Genomic DNA, 22,956 nt, shown 5'->3' with positions numbered 1-22,956 from the left:
TTTGAAAATCATTAATGTGCATCATTTCAGAAAATACCAAATATAGTACTAGTTTTCCTGGAGAGCTCAGTAAAATATTTTGGGCTTTTTGTTACAGACATAAGTTGCAGTTCATAAAACTATCCTCTTGCAAGGAAAAACATAAAGGAAAGACTCAAATATGCAACCTGGCAAACAATCACCATTAAATGCATTAAGTAAGAATGCATAGAATGATCTAGTAGCTCGTAAAGTGTTTTTCTTTTAGGGTACTGACAGAGTCAGTTCCATTTGGCCCTTACCTACCAGTTATAGTCTACGTATTTTAGATTCACTGATGGCAAAAAAATGAAACCATACCAACATATTCACATCTTGAGGTGCCTCATCATAATCAACACTGCCTGACTGAAAGAAAGGGCTAAAGGAAAGAAAGATAGTTTCACCTTTCTATTTAATGCCTCAGGGACAAATATTTAGCTATTCTTTCATGATAAAGACAGGAAGAGAGCCAGCATTTATTCAATACTTACTTGGTGGACACTTTTATAAAAAAGTATCATATTGTTCATATATTACTTCAACAAGGCAAACATCCATCCCAATTTAAAAATGAAGGCACAGAAAAATTCAAAATAACTTGATCAAGATGATACAATGCCTAAGAAGCAGAATCAGGTTAAGAATTTGGTTTGCCTGGCTGACACTTTTTGAGTAGTTACTATGTGCCATGATTTGTTTTAAAAATGTCATATACATTATATAATTTAATCTTCACAGTAACCCTATACAGTAAGAACTAATATTATCTCTGTTTTATAAATGATGAAACAGAGGTCAAACAGTAGGTGGTAAAATTGCTATTCACGCCCAGACCCACTTGGAGAGTCTCTGTCTCAACCAATGAATTTACTTATTTTCCCTGTGAATCTGGTATAGCCTCCAGTTTCATAGGACCAAATTTTATGACCATGTATCTTAAGAGAAATCAAAAATACAATTAATTCCTAAATAGCTGGTCTAGCAATACAAGTGGCTTGGATGATATTAAATGATAAACTCAAAAAACATTTGATTTGAGCTTTATAATGTGTTTCATATTCACATTTAAAGAACATGAGTGGGTTGTTACAGGAGCACACTAACAGTTCAAGAAAAATAATACCAGTCTAAATAATATTAAGCAAGGAAGAGTCAGTAATATACCTAGCCTCCTAATCTGGGTCCACTGCTTAAAATCATTTCCTATTGTCTGTTCTCTAAAATAGAAATAGAGAGATTTCATCTCTTCTTAGATGTAAATGAAACACAAAATACAGAGCTGCCCCTCTTTTTTCTTCCTAAATCATAATAAATAAATAAAATGCTTTTAGCTTTAAAAAAATCTGCTGATCTGTAAGAAATTTAAAAAAAAAAAAAAAAAAAAAGGCAATATAGGACTTTATAGACTGTTCGGCTTATGCTGATTAAATCACCAGAAAATTTATTGTGGATAACATATTATAACCAACTCCCACAAAATTTGAGAGTGAGCCCTAAGGGAACATAAGGGAAAGAAATGAATATAGCTTCTGGTATATCTAAGGTAGGGGAAATATTCTTAATGCTAAGTGTTAAATAGTCTCACACAATACCAATTTTGACTTTCTCCCATACTGTTCAAAGTTAGATAATAAATGGATGCTAAGATGAAATAAGTGCAATAACATATACTAGAAAAGAACTGTGAAACAGATCGTATATTGTAATGAATTATATCAAATTATTAAAATAAGTCAGAAAGAATTCAGTGTCACAGTAAGAGATATTTTGATCGACTGATTTGTAATTTTAGTACTCAAATATAACAGTTCCTTGTCAAAGAATAAAGACACAGCATATAAGTTTACCTAAGCTTTTTTTCAGGGGATGGGGATACTCTCTTAAATTTGAGATTCTAAAATGTAAATAATTGATACTTTCTCCTCTCCTTCCTACTCCTAATTTTAAATTTAAGGATAATATTACCGTAACATTTTCTACTTTTTCAAGACAAACCCTTGGCCACAGAACAAAAATAATACTTAGGTGGCAAACCTACCTTATACCTAAAATAAGACTAGCTTCTCGCCTACTCATTTTCTGTTCAAATCCTCCTTTATAGTAGGATGAAAAGCTCTGTACAGGAAAGAAAGAGCAAAAAATAATTAGTTCCATGCATGAAGTGGCATGACCTCAATCCCATCGCATAGCTGCAGGAAGAGTAATGCATTTTACTACAAGTCAACTTGATATTGTGTGTGTGTCGGGGGTGGGGTGGAGCACAAAGCAATGATCCGTTTCAAGAAACTATGACCAAAATGAACAATTTAAAAACATCAAAAATTTTTTTCACTTCAAATTACATCAATTTTTCTGTACAGAGATATACCAGAAGGAATAAGAGATGGCTAGAGGCAAAATGCTTCAACTTTTTTTGAGCTCTGCAATAATTTTCTCACTGCATAACCTTGACCATGTCCTTTAATGCTGATATGACAGACATCCTTTTACCTGCTAGACTGCCTGACAGAGGAAGAAGGGAAAGAACTGATGGAGTGGGGCGGAACTCAAGAGAGCAAACAAGCAGACCAAAAGACCCTGGAAAACTGGATCGAAAGGTTAATGTGGCTGGAGAGGCATGAGCAAGGAGCAAGCAGTAGTAGAGAGGAAAAGGGCCTTCTAAGCCATGGAAACAATATAGGATTTCATTCGAATTGAGAGGAGAAGCAAGAGCACTAGACTAACATAATGTGACTCTGTTTTGAAAGGATTACTATAACTGCTGTGAGGGGAAAAGAAAGAAATGTGCTCGGGTGGAAGCAGGAGACCAGTTAGGAGAACATGACTATTGTGTGGGCAAGAGATGACAGTGGTATGGACAATGGTAGCGGAGATGGTAGTGAGAATTGGTCAGATTCTGGATGTATTTTGAAAGCAGAGGTAACATCTGCTTGATGAATTCAATACTGGAGATGAGAGAAAAAGAGAGGAGTTATGGATGATGATCTCCATTCAGGAGAGGACTTACTCCCCAGATACTGGGGATGCTGCTGGCAGATGACTCTCAAGCTGGAGAAAGTCAAGGTCATGCTCTCTTCCTGGCGCAGCCAAAACTAATGACTGGTTGACACGGGAGTGTAAAGGTTGTAGTTTCCTGGGGCTCAGTCCTTGGACTTCTAATCTGTACTCACTTTCCAAGTGATATCATTTACTCCCACTGCCCCTTGCCCCAACTCAGGACAACCACAATGAGCTATCCTAGCTTCAGAGCCCCAGTGGGGGTGGCTGAGGTTTTGCTAAGACAGCTTTGCTGTCTAACTTCTCCCCTCCACCAATCCTTTTACCTTCTTTTCCCTTCCACACCTGTAGGTCTGAAGAACACTCCTTAATAAACCCTTAGCTTGATAATCTTTGCCTCAGTTTGTCTTCCTGGGAACCCAAGCTGTGCAAATGACCTCAAGGTTTTTCGACTACATTGCCAATATGTCCTTTACTGACTAAGGGAAAGAACAGTTGCTTTGTTTGCTGTGGGTAATGGATACCAGGAGATTGGCTTTGGACATATTAAATTGGAAATTTCTATTAAATACCCAAGTGGAACAAAATTCTGACTTGGAAGTAATATTTGGGACTCATCAGTGTATAATACTTAAAACCAAGAGAGCAAATGAGATCGCCTAGAGAGTGCAGAAAGTAAGTTCAAGGACTGAGCCCTATGGAACTGCAGCATTTAGTGGCTTAGAAAAAGAGTGCAAAGCCAGAAGCCAAAAGTAAGGAAGTGAAAAATAGTTTCAAATGCTTTTGGTAGGTCAAATAAGACATGAATTGAAAATTGACCACTGATTTAGCAAAGGGAGATCAACAATGATTTAACTAGAGCTGAGGGTCAAGGGGCAGGGAGAGGGGTGGAAGGAGAGTCAGGTTAAAGTAGACTCAAGAGAAAATGGGAGGAGTGAACTGCAGACAGCAAACAAAGACAATCTTTTCAGCAGCTGTGAGCAGAGAAATAGGATACATAAATTCAATTTTTTAGGATATATAAATTCAGATTTTTTTAGAAGGGAAAGTAACACATATATGATTCTAAAAAACGAAACCATGTTTTGTAAAGAAAAATTAAGTAAGTATATATATGAAAAAACAAAATCTGAAAGTATACACACCAAGATGTTTTTGGATGGTGGGACTATGAATAGTTTTTGTATTCTTCATGTTTATTTTTATTTTCTAAATTTTCAACAATGAATACATGATATCTGTACAATTAGAAAAAAGAAAAGGACAAATAAAAGAAATCAAGGAAATTATTAGCACCTAAAAGTAAGTCCCAAGGAGCCAAATCTGATCATTTATGTGTGCTGCACTCTTGGAACAGACTGTTATAAAATGCCACCCAGCAATAATACCCAATTCAATCATTCAACAGATATTTCAGCAACTACTATATGCCAAGTACTTTTCAAATGAGATAGATCAAGTTCTGTCCTTCATCACACAGATGGTAATCTATGTACCAGTACTGTAAGGAATATGATGTACTATTCCAAATTTTCAAATAATTTACAGTCTAATAAGGAAACAGAAAACAGCCTTCACCCTGACAAGTTGTGAGGGGAGGAAGCGAATCAAGTTGTTCAGGTACTTATTTTATACACTAACCTGGGCTTATTGACATATTATTTTTCTAGGCATACACAGAAAAAATATGCACACAGACATACACATTGGGAAAGGAATAGGGGTTTTAAAAGAGGAAGTGAAGCTGGTTTTAAGCTTTCTTTCAGAAGACCAAAAATTTTACTAGATACTTTCTTACTCCCTGAATGAAAACTGATTAGTTGATTTAGTTATGGCAAAATAAAAGCATCACAGACTTAATCAGTTGCAGTCATTTCTACAGGGCACATTTGTTTTGTTGTTGTTTTTAAATCATGCTTGAGGCTGATGCGCAGAGTAATTCTTTCTTCAGAAATAAAAAAAATTCTAAGTTTTTATTTACCTTAGGGAGTTCCAAATTTTTGTTTTCAGCATAATAAGCAAGGTAAATCAATTATGTTTCATGTATTATTATTCCCACTACAGTCATAAAGGTCATTATAAAGGTCCAACCCTAAAAGTAGGTACTGTATTCCGAACAAATTTTTTTACTTTCAATTTTGCCGAGGCAGAAAAAGGCTCAGAAAAGACTACTTTTAAATTCTAATGTCTTGGAAGAGGCTCATACCCTATCACCGACCTGCTTACAATTAAGTCAATCTGTGCATATGTACATCACAACCCTCCGAAAAGAACTATATCTTTTTGAGGATAGAAATTTAATATTTGGGGCTGTATATGGAAAAGTAGAAAAAGAGAAACACAACAAAATTGCTCATGTTACTTGTCTACTAATATATTTGCACAGAACAAAATCATCTTCATAATACTTTATTATATTTTAAATGAGTGTCTGTGTCATGAACAAGCACGAAATTACAACTCTGTAACTGCCTCAAAAAAATGAAGTGTAACTAAAAGGCCCATCTAAACTTGCAAATAATGCACAGATACATATATTAGGATATACAGACATAAGGCAATGCAGAGTCATTTTCTGACAACACTGTGGTGGCAAAATGAAATGTTTAGATCCATTAAAAATGAGAAGCCTGTAAGGAACAATTCTATCACCAAAGAGATAGAGTAGAAGGTGTATTTTTCTAATAGGATTACTAAGAATAGAAACAGCAGGATTCTGCTAGTTTTATGCTACTGTCTATTTAAAACACACCTTGGATCTTAGACATTATCATTCTGTATTATTCTAATCATAAAGTATGTAAAACAAAAACCAAAATTACTTTCTGTCTAAAATTAGCATCAAGTACCATAATGCCGTATATCATCAAAGGATAAATCAAGTTAAAAAAAAGCCTTCATTAGCTAATTCACTCAGTCAAGAGCTTGAAATACAAAAGTCCTACAGATAATCCAAAGAAAGACTATCATTTTGTAGTCTTAAGAGAAGAAATACATTTACCAAAAACTATAAATAACCTTAATAGAAAAATAAAAGCTTGAAAGAAGCTTTTTTCTTCCAGAAAAGAAGCTTTTTTCTTCCAGGCATTAGTTGAGTCAATAATATACATTAATTCATTAAAAAGTAATCAAAACAGCAGGCTGAATCATAAAAGTCTTTTGCTTTACAAATTCCTATTAAAATGAGAAAAAGGTATTTTAAACAAGAAAAATCCAGAATAGTCTTGGAAAACAAGAAATGAGACAAGAAAAATCCAGAATAGTCTTGGAAAACAAGAAATGAGACAAGTAGCAGAACAGAAAGTGTAAAGAAATCCTGGAAGATTGAAAATAGTTAAGATTGGGGTTACAGAAAAATCATAGCATCTCCAAAAACCAGAGAAAAGAAACCCTTCCCAGGGAATCAAGAAGAAAACACTAAATTCAGAGCCAGCAAACAAAAAAAGTAACATCAGAATCGATTGGGCACTTTGGATCTTTGGATGATTGTATGGTATGTGAACAATCTCAATAAAATTAAATTTTAAAAAAAGTAACATCAGGATAATTAATTAGAACAGCTGGGTAGCCCATCCTTCTTCCACTAACATAGAGCATAAGGGTCCTGGCAGAAAGCTCATTTGCTCCTTGCCCCAGACTAAGAAAGAGACCTATACATCCAGGTATACGTCTTATTGTGGGTCTTGGAGCCCAAGAAAAGCAAAGGGATACCAGCAGATGCCATTCAGAACCCAAAAGGAGTGGGCAGTTATGTCAATGAGTACATAATACACAGTACTCAAACTTAAACTCTCCTGGACTTTGGAGGCCCCATGCCTGCCTCTGGGCGCCTTGCTTTTGAAAGATTTGCCTGTTGACATAACTCACCTAGATATTTTAGTCAGAGTCCACTGCCAACAAGTTGTTGAAGCAAGCCTACCCAACTGCTGAGGAAAGCCAAGTATTAGACATATTAATCACCTTACTCCTCATAAGTATAAACCAACAACCAATGATCATCAGACATTTGAACAAACCCAATATCATGGGGAAACAAAAGAGAATCAATATGAACAAATAACAGTAGGCTTTGGAGGAAAGAAATAAGTCAGGAAGCAGAGAACTTTAGAAAATTCTAATTAGTAACTTTAAAGATATTCAGAAGGACAGGGTATCCACAAAAGAATAGATTCTTATTAAAAAGAAACAAGAAAATGAATTCTTGAAAATTAAAAATTTACTGATGTTAAAAAAATTCAGTAGGTGGACTGAATAAGAGAATGGCCATAGCAAAAGGCCAAACTGGTGATTTGGAAAATAAGCTGCAAAAATACTGTAAAATGTAAAGCAAAAAAGATTAAAAAAAAAAAAAAAAGTGGAAAATAAGAGATAAAATGTTAAGAGATACAGAGGATAGACTCAGAGGTCCAGTTTCTCTCTAATAGGACTTCCAGAAGTAGAGGAGAGAGGACAATAGAGGGAAGAAATAATTAAAGAAAAGTTATAAGAAAGTCTTCCAGAAGTAAAGAAAGTTTACATATCATTAGGGCTCACTATGAATTCTTATGAAATCTCAGAACACTGGTAATAAAGAGAAAATCTTAAAATTTTCCAGAGATATAAAACAACAGCAGCAACAACAGGAACATTCCAAAAACAGCAAAAGAAAACTAACAACAGCAAAAGAAAAACTAACCTGTTCCTTTGTAAACAGGCAGTTTACAAAGGAACAAGTCCAAGACTAACACCACAAAACATGGCTGTGAGCTTGCTGGAAAGCAGAAATGCAGACACTGTGGTTCTTAGTCTTAGCAGAGATTCCTGTACTTTTTAATACTTGAAATCTTTCCACCAGATTTCAAGGAGCCAGCAGCTAACTGTTAAATAATTTTTTTAGCAGAGAAGAACTTAAAACATTTACCATCCATACATTCCACATGAAAAAATTACTCTAAGCAGTATTCCAGCAAAATAAAAAGGGTATGGGAAAGAAAAAGGTGGGATTTAAGAACAAATGTTGTAAAGGCTTACAGGAAGAAAACAAAGTTTTAAAAAAACAAAAACAAAAAGAACCCGTTGGAACTTGAGTCTTGAACACTGTGATGATTAGGTTAATGTATCAACTTGGCCAGGTTACGGTGTCCAGCAGTTTGGTCAAGCAAGTACTGGCCTGATTGTTACTGTAAGGGTATGTCGTGGATTTAAATAATCAGTCAGTTGATTGCCTTCAACAATGAGAGGCATCTCATCCAATCAGTTGAAGGCCTTAAAAGGAGAACTGATGATTTCATCAGTCAGAAGTAAGAATTTTCATCTCTACTTCAGCCATCCACCTTTTCCTGGGGAAGTCATCAAAAACCTTCATTGGATTTCCCAGTTTGTGGCCTGCCCAGTGGAATTTGGACTTGCCCATCCCCCGAATCGTGTGAACCAATTCCTACAATAAATCTCATAATAGTTACATTCTGTATATCACCTGTCATTTCTGTTTTCCTGGAGAATCCTAATATAAACATTGTCCTTTGAGTGAGAGATTTAGCGAAACATTATTCCAGTTCCTATTTGTAACCCTATTTGGTTCAATGATTAATAATATTTGCAAAATCAGAACACGGTAGATGTGTTTATGAAGTTTGACTTCATTAGTACCAACAGAAAGTATGTACATATTTCATTTCTCAGTTTCCCTGGAATGATTAATATTTAAAGAACTGTTTAAAAAAACTCCATTCACAAAGATATAATGATAATAAAGATATTCTAGGGTGGATCACAGCCAAGAATAATACTTTGTGAAAAAGGAGAGGCAGATTTATCAAAAACCATGTTTCTTAACTTGAGGGCCACAGAGGAGAGGGAGAAGCGTGCATGTACATTTTCCCTCTCCTTAAGAAATGGAGGTGCCAGGTTCTATGTGTCCACTACAACCTCTTGAACTACCCTATACCTTATCTGTGATCCTCTATAGAGCAGTGAAAATTTTCTTATTTTCTTACACTCTCTTCGTTTTACAAAGCTTAGCAGGCTTCTATTTATGGTATACATATATCTACTGAAGAGCACTGTAACAGTACAAAGATGGTTTCTAAAATTCTTTCTATTTATTATTTATAAATATATGGAAAGACATAAATAGCTTCCATTTGAAGAACTAATTATATCCACCCTATTACTCTATTTCTAGCCACCATCATCTATTTTATTGGATAATTTCAATACTCTCGTAACTGGTTTCACAGCCTCCACTCTGGTTCACTCTAGTCTATACTCTCTGCAGCAGGCAGAGTGATAATTAAAATGCAAATTATGCTGTCCCCTCTGCTTAAAACCTTCTAAGCATTTCCCATCATACTTAAGTTAAAATTTGAAGATTTTATCATAGTCTATTATAGAGGCCCTATCTGATCTGGTCCCAAGCTACCATTATTGCTTTTGCATACTCCAGCAGAGTTCTTCTTGTTGCTCCTTGAATATGCTAAACTCATTTCTACTCCAGGACCTTTGCAATCAGTGCTCCTACTGCCTAAAAAGCTTTTTCTTTGTATATTCACATGGCCTGCCCCCTCACCTTCTCCCAAAGGCCTTCCCTGACATGTCAATAGAAAGATTCCTCTCTGCTGTTAATTCTTTAGTCTCTTACACTGATATAGATTTCTTAAAAGCACTCAACCCTTCTAGACATTGAATAACCTCCTAGATATTGAGCTTACTTGTTCATTTGTTTATTGTCCATCTCCATTAAAATGTAAGCTCCTGGAGGACAGTGTCTTTGTCTTGCCCCTGAGTATATCCCACTGTTTACAATAATGTCTGGCATACAATAAGTGCCCAATGAATATTTATTTAATGACTGCTGAATACCTAGCAAACACTTTATTGAGCTAAATGAAACACAAAAATAGGATAATGGAAAATAAACACAGATAATAATCACACATATGTAATTTGTCGGTCTGCAAAATCATCTGCAGTTCCTTTAAACCTGGGCTTATTTGTCAGTATGTCATTCTTTGAAAGTTCTGTCATTGTTTATGGCTAACTTAGTCTCACAAGTCTGTAATGCCTTTGCTAAAACAAACCATTCAATCTCAAATTGCTGTAAGCCAAGCTGCTCTATCCGAGATCTGCTTCTATTTCCTAGAAGTTAATGTTTATGCTGCATTGAACTTTGCATTGTCTTCTGTGGATGCAAACCACTGCTCACCAGAGGGTAGCTTTTCCCATACCTACTATCATTCATTCCTCACATATACTTAAGTAACTACCTAATTACAATGCTGGCAGATGGACATATAAGCCTTACAGGATTTTCAAGGCTGGAATCCCGTCTTGTAATTTTATGTCAAGATGGCTGGGTGTGGCGGTACAAGTGAACTAATTTCAAACTTCAAGATTAAATAAACCCTTGGGTAAGCTCCATCAGGGTAGGGACCAAGCCTGTTGTGTTCGCCAGCTATCCCCAGCTCCTGACACAGGGCTTGGTATATGGTAAGCACTCGCTAAATGTTTATTGAATAAATGAATGATATTAACTGCACATTGTCCTTAAACAGAGAAAGTAAATTACTTCAAAGTTAATGTAATACTACAAAAGCAGAATAATAATTAGATATCACAACAAGAAATAAGGTTACATATAAAAATAACATGCCCTAAAAACTTAAAAGAAACTAAAACAATAGACAAACCCCAAAATGATAAACTGGAGGAAGTAAACGTCTACAAACCAAAAAGGGTTAGAAATCCAGGACGTTTTATTGAGTTACTGTCAACTATGGCATATAAAAAAAAATTAAAACGAGTTTTTTAACTAAAGCCACCTTTGACTTACAGGAGTAGAAATCTTCTTTACAGTTTCTGTGAGTACTTGTCCTAAAGGTTTCCAGATCTGAAATGCATAGCGACCTAAATAAAAAGGAATAAAAGCAAATATTATCTACAAAGTCAAATCAATACCCTCAAGATGCTTATCACAGTATCTATTGATAGTCTGTTCAGGTTAATAATTATTCTCAATAATTATTTCAAAAATTTACCAGGATAGTTATATTTTTTTTTAATTTCTAATTTATTTCTCTAAGATAAGATTTCATTTTAATATTAAAGCTATCAAATTTATCAAGTTCTCTTTCATGATTTTACAATTAGACATTTTCAATGTTTAGGTGTTTGTGTGTAATAATATCTTACATTTAAACAACATTGTAGGCCACAAAACTGACATCCTATTACTCTTTCAACAACAAACTGTAAAGTCTCCCTGCTTATAAAGATACTTATGGATCTAAAATAATTAATTGCACTGTTTTTGTTTTTTTTTTTTTTTAATCATTTTATTGAGATATATTCACATACCACGCAGTCATACAAAACAAATCGTACTTTCGATTGTTTACAGTACCATTACATAGTTGTACATTCATCACCTAAATCAATCCCTGACACCTTCATTAGCACACACACAAAAATAACAAGAATAATAATTAGAGTGAAAAAGAACAATTGAAGTAAAAAAGAACACTGGGTACCTTTGTCTGTTTGTTTCCTTCCCCTATTTTTCTACTCATCCATCCATAAACTAGACAAAGGGGAGTGTGGTCCTTATGGCTTTCCCAATCCCATTGTCACCCCTCATAAGCTACATTTTTATACAACTGTCTTCGAGATTCATGGGTTCTGGGTTGTAGTTTGATAGTTTCAGGTATCCACCACCAGCTACCCCAATTCTTTAGAACCTAAAAAGGGTTGTCTAAAGTGTGCGTAAGAGTGCCCACCAGAGTGACCTCTCGGCTCATTTTGGAATCTCTCTGCCACTGAAGCTTATTTCATTTCCTTTCACATCCCCCTTTTGGTCAAGAAGATGTTCTCCGTCCCACGATGCCGGGTCTACATTCCTCCCCGGGAGTCATATTCCACATTGCCAGGGAGATTCACTCCCCTGGGTGTCTGATCCCACGTAGGGGAGAGGGCAGTGATTTCACCTTTCAAGTTGAATCGCACTGTTTTTTAAGATGATAACCTTTTTGAGATATATGGAAAACAAATGGTGCTTATAATTTCTACAATAACAAATAGAGGTAAAAATTTGATTATGTAAGAATTATTTACCTAAGATGTTATTTATCAGTTTTTCTTACAGTTTTACTCTCCCTAAAAACGTACTTTATTCTAGTGCTTTCTTTTCTTAAGAAAATCAAAACTCCTTTGAATCTTGCCAACTGAGAATCAGGAGCAAATAGGTCCTAACCTGTTTTGGGGGCATAGAACTCGAATAAAATTACATCATCTGGATAATTTACCTTTCGCACCTTAATCACAATGGTTGTCTACTACAGACTAATTATTAGTCTGTCTCTTTTCCCAAAAGTCTTGCTAGAAAAACAGTATATGACACTATGGAGTTTAATTCAATTTCTAACCATAAGCTTATTTGTAAATCAGTTAAAAGTTTCCACTGTGACAGTTTAATTACATAGATCTTTTACAAGAACTTATCTGCCTGAATGTACTGCTGTTCCTCTGCAAACAACATATGTTAAGAATGAAAAAGAAGTTGCTAGAAATGGGAAAATGTGAAGGTAGCCAATCTAAGGAAGAGACAAAAAGCTCTTGAGATCAAGGAGAACATAAAGTGAAATTAAATGAGGCTGAAACCATAACTCATCCAAATCTCTTATCATATAGATGTCATCTTTCATTTGATTCCACAATAGTATAAAAAGGAAGCTTTTAAATTACCTCAAAATTTTTCAAAACCAGAGTCAGGCACAGTTGATTGACCTCCTGATCCATGGGAAAAAAGCAGGTAAAGGCTTGAAGAAGTGACATCTTAAGGCTTAATTTAACCATAAGCCAGAAGATCTAGTGCCAATAAGTCTGTGTACTTGCTTCTAAATTCTACTTTGTATTTGGCTCTGGAAGACCTCTGCCTGTTATTTAGTGTTTTAATTACTGATATGAATTTGGCAACAGTGTGAACTGTACAGAATACACACACCAATTCTTTTCCTTTTAGAAAGAAGACCCTGGAAAAGGTACATCTTTTCCTAATTTCAAAAGACAATATTACATTTGAATTTCTAATAACTATGCCTACTCCACTATAATAATTAAAATTGCATCAGTCTTATGTTTATGGGCAAACTTATCAGAAACCCTGCCTACACATGATAGTCTTCTAATGAAACTTCAGAAATCAGTTAACCATAACTATATAACAAGAAAGAAAACCCTGACAGCACAGAGATCAAAAAGATCTTCCTGATTTTAAAGTTCTTATTGTAAAAGTGCTTTAAACGAGAATTATGTGAAATGAAACACTGTACCAAAAAAAAAAAAAAAAAAAAAAGGAACAACTTTTAATCTCCATTTTTCTACTGGATCTTTCTAAACTCTATACAACCACAAAGGAATGAAGATCCTCCTAAAAAGAAGATCCAATCGACAAGACCATACCCATGAACTTTGAAACACAAACACCAAAATAAAAAAATAAATCTTTAACAGGGAAATGCTCTCAGATTAATATTTCATTAGGGAATGGCAATACAGTTTAAGACTGTAAGTTAATGACTGAAATAGCAATTCTGCTTTACATCTTTCTAACTATTCATTTTAAAAAAGTAATTCTGGCAGTAAAAGAAAGTCTGGGTTTATCAAACAAATCACATCAATATGTTAAAATTTGAAGTAATAAATATACTACAGGCAGCTATCCTCATCAGAAAGAACTGACAGTTCAAGAAATGTGTAACCCATCTGCAAGGAAAAATAAATATGGGGGAATAAACAAGTCCCCTATCACTTATACTGCTTCATATTAAAGATTTTTTTTAATAGTATATTAGATATCAAACTGAAAAAAAAAAAAAAAATGCCAGGAAGATTAACTATTATTGGGGCTAGTATTCCCAGCTTTTGCATCATTAATTTTCTTCATTACAAAGTTTATTATATATACTAAGAGTCTGCTCATGAATCATTATAGAAGCTATTTGGAAAGATTTCTCCTGCAACACTTATTGATACATATTCTTTACCTTACCTGCAAATGCAAAAGCTGCTACACCCAGTCCTACAGCTATCAAGTTTCTTGCCTAGGGAAGAAAAAATGATTATCATTTATAGTATTCCACACTGATTTTAAAAGTAAATTATTTTTAATAATGAGGACAATTATGTTAAATATTACATATTCTTCAAGTTTTTCTGTGAATACAACTTATAAAAAAATCTGTAGTATCTATGGGATTATATCTGCTGCTCAGTATATATCAGATAATTTTTAGTAAACTAAAATAATTCTAGATTTTCATTTTATTTCCACATATTTGAATTCATTCTTAAAGCTTTTATATTTACTATTGCTAAAATGTTTTCTATAGACTATTCTTAATTGATGGGTTTAATATTTTTATTATCTTCTATAAAGATAAAAGGCATGGAGGTGGGGCAAGATGGCAGACTGGTGAGCTGTATGTTTTAGTTACTCGTCCAGGAAAGTAGGTAGAAAGCCAGGAACTGCGTGGACTGGACACCACAGAGCAATCGGACTTTGGGCAGACTTCATACAACACTCATGAAAATGTGGAACTGCTGAGATCAGCGAAATCTGTAAGTTTTTGCGGCCAGGGGACCCACACCCCTCCCTGCCAGCTCAGTCCCGTGGGAGGAGGGGCTGTCAGCTCCGGGAAGGAGAAGGGAGAACTGCAGTGGCAGCCCTTATCAGAAACTCATTCTATTGATCCAAACTCCAACCATAGATAGACTGAGACCAGACACCAGAGAATCTGAGAGCAGCCAGCCCAGCAGAGAGGAGATAGGCATAGAAAAAAACAACACGAAAAACTCCAAAATAAAAGCGGAGGATTTTTGGAGTTTTGGTGAACATAGAAAGGGGAAGGGCAGAGCTCAGGCCCTCAGACTCATATGCAAATCCCGAAGAAAAGGTGATCTCTCTGCCCTGTGGACCTTTCCTTAATGGCCCTAATTGCTTTGTCTCTTAGCATTTCAAGAGCCCATTAGATCTCTGAGGAGGGCCCTTTTTTTTTTTAATCCTTTTTTCCTTTTCTAAAACAATTACTCTAAGAAGCCCAATACAGAAAGCTTCAAAGACTTGCAATTTGGGCAGGTCAAGACAAGAGCAGAACTAAGAGAACTCTGAGACAAAAGGCAATAATCCAGTGGCTGAGAAAATTCGCTAAACACCACAACTTCCCAAGAAAAGGGGGGTGTCTGCTCACAGCCATCATCCTAGTGGACAGGAAACACTCCTGCCCATCACCAGCCCCATAGCCCAGAGCTGCCCCAGACAACCCAGTGTGAGGGAAGTGCTTCACATAACAGGCACATACCACAAAACTGGGCGTGGACATTAGCCTTCCCTGCAACCTCAGCTGATTGTCCCAGAGTTGGGAAGGTGGAGCAGTGTGAATTAACAAAGCCCCATTCAGCCATCATTTCAGCAGACTGGGAGCCTCCCTACACAGTCCAGCAGCCCAGAACACCTGTGACATAGCACAGTCATCCCTCAACAGAGGACCCGGGGTGCACAGCCTGGAAGAGGGACCCACTTGCAAGTCTCAGGAGCCATACGCCAATACCAAGGACTTGTGGGTCAGTGGCAGAGAAAAACTGTGGCAAGACTGAACTGAAGGATTAGACTATTGCAGCAGCTTTAAAACTCCAGGATCAACAGGGAGATTTGATTGTTAGAGCCACCTCCCCTCCCTGATTGCCCAGAAACACGCCCCATATACAGGGCAGGCAACAACAACTACACGCGCAAGCTTGGTACACCAATTGGACCCCACAAGACTCACTCCCCCACTCACCACAAAGGCAAAGCAGGGGAGAACCGGCTTGTGGAGAACAGGTGGCTCGTGGACGCCACCTGCTGGTTAGTTAGAGAAAGTGTACTCCATGAAGCTGTAGATCTGATAAATTAGAGATAAGGACTTCAATTGGTCTACAAATCCTAAAACAACGCTATCAAGTTCAGCAAATGCCAAGAGGCCAAAAACAACAGAAAATTATAAAGCATATGAAAAAACCAGAAGAAATGGATAACCCAAGCCCAAGCACCCAAATCAAAAGATCAGAAGAGGCACAGCACCTAGAGCAGCTACTCAAAGAACTAAAGATGAACAATGAGACCATAGTACGGGAGACAAAGGATATCAAGAAGACCCTAGAAGAGCATGAAGAAGACATTGCAAGACTAAATAAAAAAATGGATGATCTTATGGAAATTAAAGAAACTGTTGATCAACTTAAAAAGATTCTGCACACTCATAGTACAAGACTAGAGGAAGTTGAACAACGAATCAGTGACCTCGAAGATGACAGAATGGAAAATGAAAGCATAAAAGAAAGAATGGGGGAAAATATTGAAAAAATCAAAATGGACCTCAGGGATATGATAGATAATATGAAACGTCTGAATATAAGACTCATTGGTGTTCCAGAAGGGGAAGAAAAGGGTAAAGGTCTAGGAAGAGTATTCAAAGAAATTGTTGGGGAAAACTTCCCAAATCTTCTAAACAACATAAATACACAAATCATAAATGCTCAGTGAACTCCAAATAGAATAAATCCAAATAAACCCACTCCGAGACATATTCTGATCACACTGTCAAACACAGAAGAGAAGGAGCAAGTTCTGAAAGCAGCAAGAGAAAAGCAATTCACCACATACAAAGGAAACAGCATAAGACTCATAAGACTAAGTAGTGACTACTCAGCAGCCACCATGGAGGCAAGAAGGCAATGGCATGACATATTTAAAATTCTGAGTGAGAAAAATTTCCAGCCAAGAATACTTTATCCAGCAAAGCTCTCCTTCAAATTTGAGGGAGAGCTTAAATTTTTCACAGACAAACAAATGCTGAGAGAATTTGCTAACAAGAGACCTGCCCTACTGGAGATACTAAAGAGTTCCCTACAGACAGAGAAACAAAGAAAGGACAGAGAGACTTGGAGAAAGGTTCAGTATTAAAGAGATTCGGTATGGGTACAATAAAGGATATTAATAGAGAGAGGGGAAAAATATGACAAACATAAACCAAAGGATAAGATGGCTGATTCAAGAAATGCATTCACGGTTATAATGTTGAATGTAAATGGATTAAACTCCCCAATTAAAAGATATAGATTCGCAGAATGGATCAAAAAAAAATGAACCATCAATATGTTGCATACAAGAGACCCATCTTAGACACAGGGACACAAAGAAACTGAAAGTGAAAGGATGGAAAAAAATATTTCATGCAAGCTACAGCCAAAAGAAAGCAAGTGTAGCAATATTAATCTCAGATAAAATAGACTTTAAATGCAGGGATGTTTTGAGAGACAAAGAAGGCCACTACATACTAATAAAAGGGGCAATTCAGCAAGAAGAAATAACAATCGTAAATGTCTATGCACCCAATCAAGGTGCCACAAAATACATGAGAGAAACACTGGCAAAACTAAAGGAAACAACTGATGTTTCCACAATAATTGTGGGAGACTTCAACACATCACTCTCTCCTATAGATAGATCAACCAGACAGAAGACCAATAAGGAAATTGAAAACCTAAACAATCTGATAAATGAATTAGATTTAACAGACATATACAGGACATTACATCCCAAATCACCAGGATACACATACTTTTCTAGTGCTCATGGAACTTTCTCCAGAATAGATCATATGCTGGGACATAAAACAAGGCTCAATAAATTTAAAAAGATGGAAATTATTCAAAGCACATTCTCTGACCACAATGGAATACAATTAGAAGTCAATAACCATCAGAGACTTAGAAAATTCCAAATACCTGGAGGTTAAACAACACACTCCTAAACAATCAGTGGGTTAAAGAAGAAATAGCAAGAGAAATTGCTAAATATATAGAGACGAATGAAAATGAGAACACAACATACCAAAACCTATGGGATGCAGCAAAAGCAGTGCAAAGGGGGAAATTTATAGCACTAAATGCATATATTAAAAAGGAAGAAAGAGCCAAAATCAAAGAACTAATGGATCAACTGAAGAAGCTAGAAAATGAACAGCAAACCAATCCTAAACCACGTACAAGAAAAGAAATAACAAGTATTAAAACAGAAATAAATGACATAGAGAACAAAAAAACAATAGAGAGGATAAATATCACCAAAAGTTGGTTCTTTGAGAAGATCAACAAGATTGCCAAGCCCCTAGCTAGAATGACAAAATCAAAAAGAGAGAAGACCCATATAAACAAAATAATGAATGAAAAAGGTGACATAACTGCAGATCCTGAAGAAATTAAAAAAATTATAAGAGGATACTATGAACAACTGTATGGCAACAAACTGGATAATGCAGAGGAAATGGACAATTTCCTGGAAACAGATGAACAACCTAGACTGACCAGAGAAGAAATAGAAGACCTCAACCAACCCATCACAAGCAAAGAGATCCAATCAGTCATCAAAAATCTTCCCACAAATAAATGCCCAGGGCCAGATGGCTTCACAGGGGAATTCTACTAAACTTTCCAGAAAGAACTGACACCAATCTTACTCAAACTCTTTCAAAACATTGAAGAAAATGGAACACTACCTAACTCATTTTATGAAGCTAACATCAATCTAATACCAAAACCAGGCAAAGATGCTACAGAAAAGGAAAACTACCGGCCAATCTCCCTAATGAATATAGATGCAAAAAACCTCAACAAAATACTTGCAAATCGAATCCAAAGACACATTAAAAAAATCATACACCATGACCAAGTGGGGTTTATTCCAGGCATGTAAGGATGGTTCAACATAAGAAAATCAATCAATGTATTACAACACATTAACAAGTCAAAAGGGAAAAATCAATTGATCATCTCAATAGATGCTGAAAAAGCATTTGACAAAATCCAACATCCCTTTTTGATAAAAACACTTCAAAAGGTAGGAATTGAAGGAAACTTCCTCAACATGATAAAGAGCATATATGAAAAACCCACAGCCAGCATAGTACTCAATGGTGAGAGACTGAAAGCCTTCCCTCTAAGATCAGGAACAAGACAAGGATGCCCGCTATCACCACTGTTATTCAATATTGTGCTGGAAGTGCTAGCCAGGGCAATCCGGCAAGACAAAGAAATAAAAGGCATCCAAATTGGAAAAGAAGAAGTAAAACCGTCATTGTTTGCAGATGATATGATCTTATATCTAGAAAACCCTGAGAAATCGACGATACAGCTACTAGAGCTAATAAACAAATTTAGCAAAGTAGCGGGATACAAGGTTAATGCACATAAGTCAGTAATGTTTCTATATGCTAGAAATGAACAAACTGAAGAGACACTCAAGAAAAAGATACCATTTTCAATAGCAACTAAAAAAATCAAGTACCTAGGAATAAACTTAACCAAAGATGTAAAAGACCTATACAAAGAAAACTACATAACTCTACTAAAAGAAATAGAAGGGGCCCTTAAAAGATGGAAAAATATTCCATGTTCATGGATAGGAAGACTAAATGTCATTAAGATGTCAATTCTACCCAAACTCATCTACAGATTCAATGCAATCCCAATCAAAATTCAAACAACCTACTTTGCAGACTTGGAAAAGCTAGTTATCAAATTTATTTGGAAAGGGAAGATGCCTCGAATTGCTAAAGACACTCTAAAAAAGAAAAACGAAGTGGGAGGACTTACACTCCCTGACTTTGAAGCTTATTAGAAAGCCACAGTTGCCAAAACAGCATGGTACTGGCACAAAGATAGACATATAGATCAATGGAATCAAATTGAGAATTCAGAGATAGACCCTCAGATCTATGGCCGACTGATCTTTGATAAGGCCCCCAAAGTCACTGAACTGAGTCATAATGGTCTTTTCAACAAATGGGGCTGGGAGAGTTGGATATCCATATCCAAAAGAATGAAAGAGGACCCCTACCGCACCCCCTACACGAAAATTAACTCAAAATGGACCAAAGATCTCAATATAAAAGAAAGTACCATAAAACTCCTAGAAGATAATGTAGGAAAACATCTTCAAGACCTTGTATTAGGCGGCCACTTCCTGGACTTTACACCCAATGACAAGCAACAAAAGAGAAAATAGATAAATGGGAACTCCTCAAGCTTAGAAGTTTCTGCACCTCAAAGGAATTTCTCAAAAAGGTAAAGAGGCAGCCAACTCAATGGGAAAAAATTTTTGGAAACCATGTATCTGACAAAAGACTGATATCTTGCATATATAAAGAAATCCTACAACTCAATGACAATAGTACAGACAGCCCAATTATAAAATGGGCAAAAGATATGAAAAGACAGTTCTCTGAAGAGGAGATACAAATGGCCAAGAAACACATGAAAAAATGTTCAGCTTCACTAGCTATTAGAGAGATGCAAATTAAGACCACAATGAGATACCATCTAACACCGATTAGAATGGCTGCCATTAAACAAACAGGAAACTACAAATGCTGGAGGGGATGTGGAGAAATTGGAACTCTTATTCACTGTTGGTGGGACTGTATAATGGTTCAGCCACTCTGGAAGTCAGTCTGGCAGTTCCTTAGAAAACTAGATATAGAGTTACCATTTGATCCAGCGATTGCACTTCTCGGTATATACCCGGAAGATCGGAAAGCAGTGACACGAACAGATATCTGCACGCCAATGTTCATAGCAGCATTATTCACAATTGCCAAGAGATGGAAACAACCCAAATGTCCTTCAACAGATGAGTGGATAAATAAAATGTGGTATATACACACGATGGAATACTACGCGGCAGTAAGAAGGAACGATCTCGTGAAACATATGACAACATGGATGAACCTTGAAGACATAATGCTGAGCGAAATAAGCCAGGCACAAAAAGACAAATATTATATGCTACCACTAATGTGAACTTTGAAAAATGTAAAACAAATGGTTTATAATGTAGAATGTAGGGGAACTAGCAATAGAGAGCAATTAAGGAAGGGGGAACAATAATCCAAGAAGAACAGATAAGCTATTTAATGTTTTGGGGATGCCCAGGAATGACTATGGTCTGTTAATTTCTGATGGATATAGTAGGCACAAGTTCACAGAAATGTTGCTATATTAGGTAACTTTCTTGGGGTAAAGCAGGAACATGTTGGAAGTTAAGCAGTTATCTTAGGTTAGTTGTCTTTTTCTTACTCCCTTGTTATGATCTCTTTGAAATGTTCTTTTATTGTATGTTTGTTTTCTTTTTAACTTTTTTTTCATGCAGTTGATTTAAAAAAGAAGGGAAAGTTAAAAACAAGGAAAAAAAGATGTAGTGCCCCCTTGAGGAGCCTGTGGAGAATGCAGGGGTATTCGCCTACCCCACCTCGATGGTTGCTAACATGACCACAGACATAGGGGACTGGTGGTTTGATGGGTTGAGCTCTCTACCATAGGTTTTACCCTTGGGAAGACGGTTGCTGCAAAGGAGAGACTAGGCCTCCCTATGGTTGTGCCTAAGAGCCTCCTCCCGAATGCCTCTTTGTTGCTCAGATGTGGCCCTCTCTCTCTGGCTAAGCCAACTTGAAAGGTGAAATCACTGCCCTCCCCTCTACATGGGATCAGACACCCAGGGGAGTGAATCTCCATGGCAACGTGGAATATGACTCCCGGGGAGGAATGTAGACCTGGCATCGTGGGACGGAGAACATCTTGACCAAAAGGGGGATGTGAAAGGAAATGAAATAAGCTTCAGTAGCAGAGAGATTCCAAAAGGAGCCGAGAGGTCACTCTGGTGGGCACTCTTACACACACTTTAGACAACCCTTTTTAGGTTCTAAAGAATTGGGGTAGCTGGTGGTGGATACCTGAAACTATCAAACTACAACCCAGAACCCATGAATCTCGAAGACAGTTGTATAAAAATGTAGCTTATGAGGGGTGACAATGGGATTGGGAAAGCCATAAGGACCACACTCCCCTTTGTCTAGTTTATGGATGGATGAGTAGAAAAATAGGGGAAGGAAACAAACAGGCAAAGGTACCCAGTGTTCTTTTTTACTTCAATTGTTCTTTTTCACTCTAATTATTATTCTTGTTATTTTTGTGTGTGTGCTAATGAAGGTGTCAGGGATTGATTTAGGTGATGAATGTACAACTATGTAATGGTACTGTGAACAATCGAAAGTATGATTTGTTTTGTGTGACTGCGTGGTACGTGAATATATCTCAATAAAATGAAGATAAAAAAAAAAGATAAAAGGCATATATTTCCTCTTCCATATTTTATACTTGAATTACTCAAGCTGTATGTTTACAAATTTAATAAAAACTTAGATCCATGTTTCATAGTCAAACTTCCAAAAATTAGTAAAAATGGTATGTAAATTAAAAACTAATTTATTTCTACCCTGCTAGATCAATGTAAAAGAGCCAAGAATTTAGAATTTCAGAATTTAAAGGTTATGAATTCATTTTGATAAAAATCTGCATGAAATTGATTATATACTCCATATTATCCTGTTTTCCTCTTTATGCATCTCAGGAAAACATTTAAGTCACAACAGAAAACGGTGTATATGGCAGAAGCCAATGTTTGTCTGCCAAGATTCATTCTCCTTTTCTTCTATGGGATCAGGAATCCCTATTTTTAGGCAGACACGTACTTCCAAGCTCCCCTTAGACTTAGGTATCACTACACTGAGTGCTGCCTCATAGGATATAAGCAAAGGGGTTCCTGTGATTACTGGGGAGTCAGGTAGGGTAGAGGCCATGCCCTTCTTTTCTATTCCTCCTTCCTGCTGGCTGGAATGCAGAGGTCATGCCTGGGATAAAGAAGGAGGATCAATGAGATAAAAAGAGACTCTTTACAAAGAGGCTAAATAGTCTCTCTCTAAAGAAAAATACAAGTCTTTTCATCCTTTAAAAATAACAACAAAAACTATACTAAATTATGTAGATCACTAGAGCAAGAAAGGATGCTCAATAAATGACCAACACCTGTGC

The 22,956-nt window shown here is 36.3% G+C and overlaps 1 protein-coding gene across 1 annotated transcript in view; it reads right to left on the bottom strand.

Moving 5' to 3' along the window:
• The window catches only part of DNAJC15 (DnaJ heat shock protein family (Hsp40) member C15), an 86,848-nt gene that overhangs the window by 31,178 nt on the left and 32,714 nt on the right, over nucleotides 1-22,956 (bottom strand). Inside the window, exons 2-4 of the mRNA XM_037800426.1 lie at nucleotides 14,042-14,093; nucleotides 10,829-10,902; nucleotides 2,060-2,136 (exon numbers count right to left, since the gene is read on the bottom strand). Coding sequence (XP_037656354.1) covers nucleotides 2,060-2,136; nucleotides 10,829-10,902; nucleotides 14,042-14,093 — 203 coding nt within the window. The remainder of the gene's footprint in view (nucleotides 1-2,059; nucleotides 2,137-10,828; nucleotides 10,903-14,041; nucleotides 14,094-22,956) is intronic.

Source organism: Choloepus didactylus, chromosome 12 (assembly GCF_015220235.1).
Source record: "Choloepus didactylus isolate mChoDid1 chromosome 12, mChoDid1.pri, whole genome shotgun sequence".
Lineage (NCBI taxonomy): Eukaryota > Metazoa > Chordata > Mammalia > Pilosa > Megalonychidae > Choloepus > Choloepus didactylus.
This window is presented reverse-complemented; position numbering and strand designations above follow the sequence as displayed.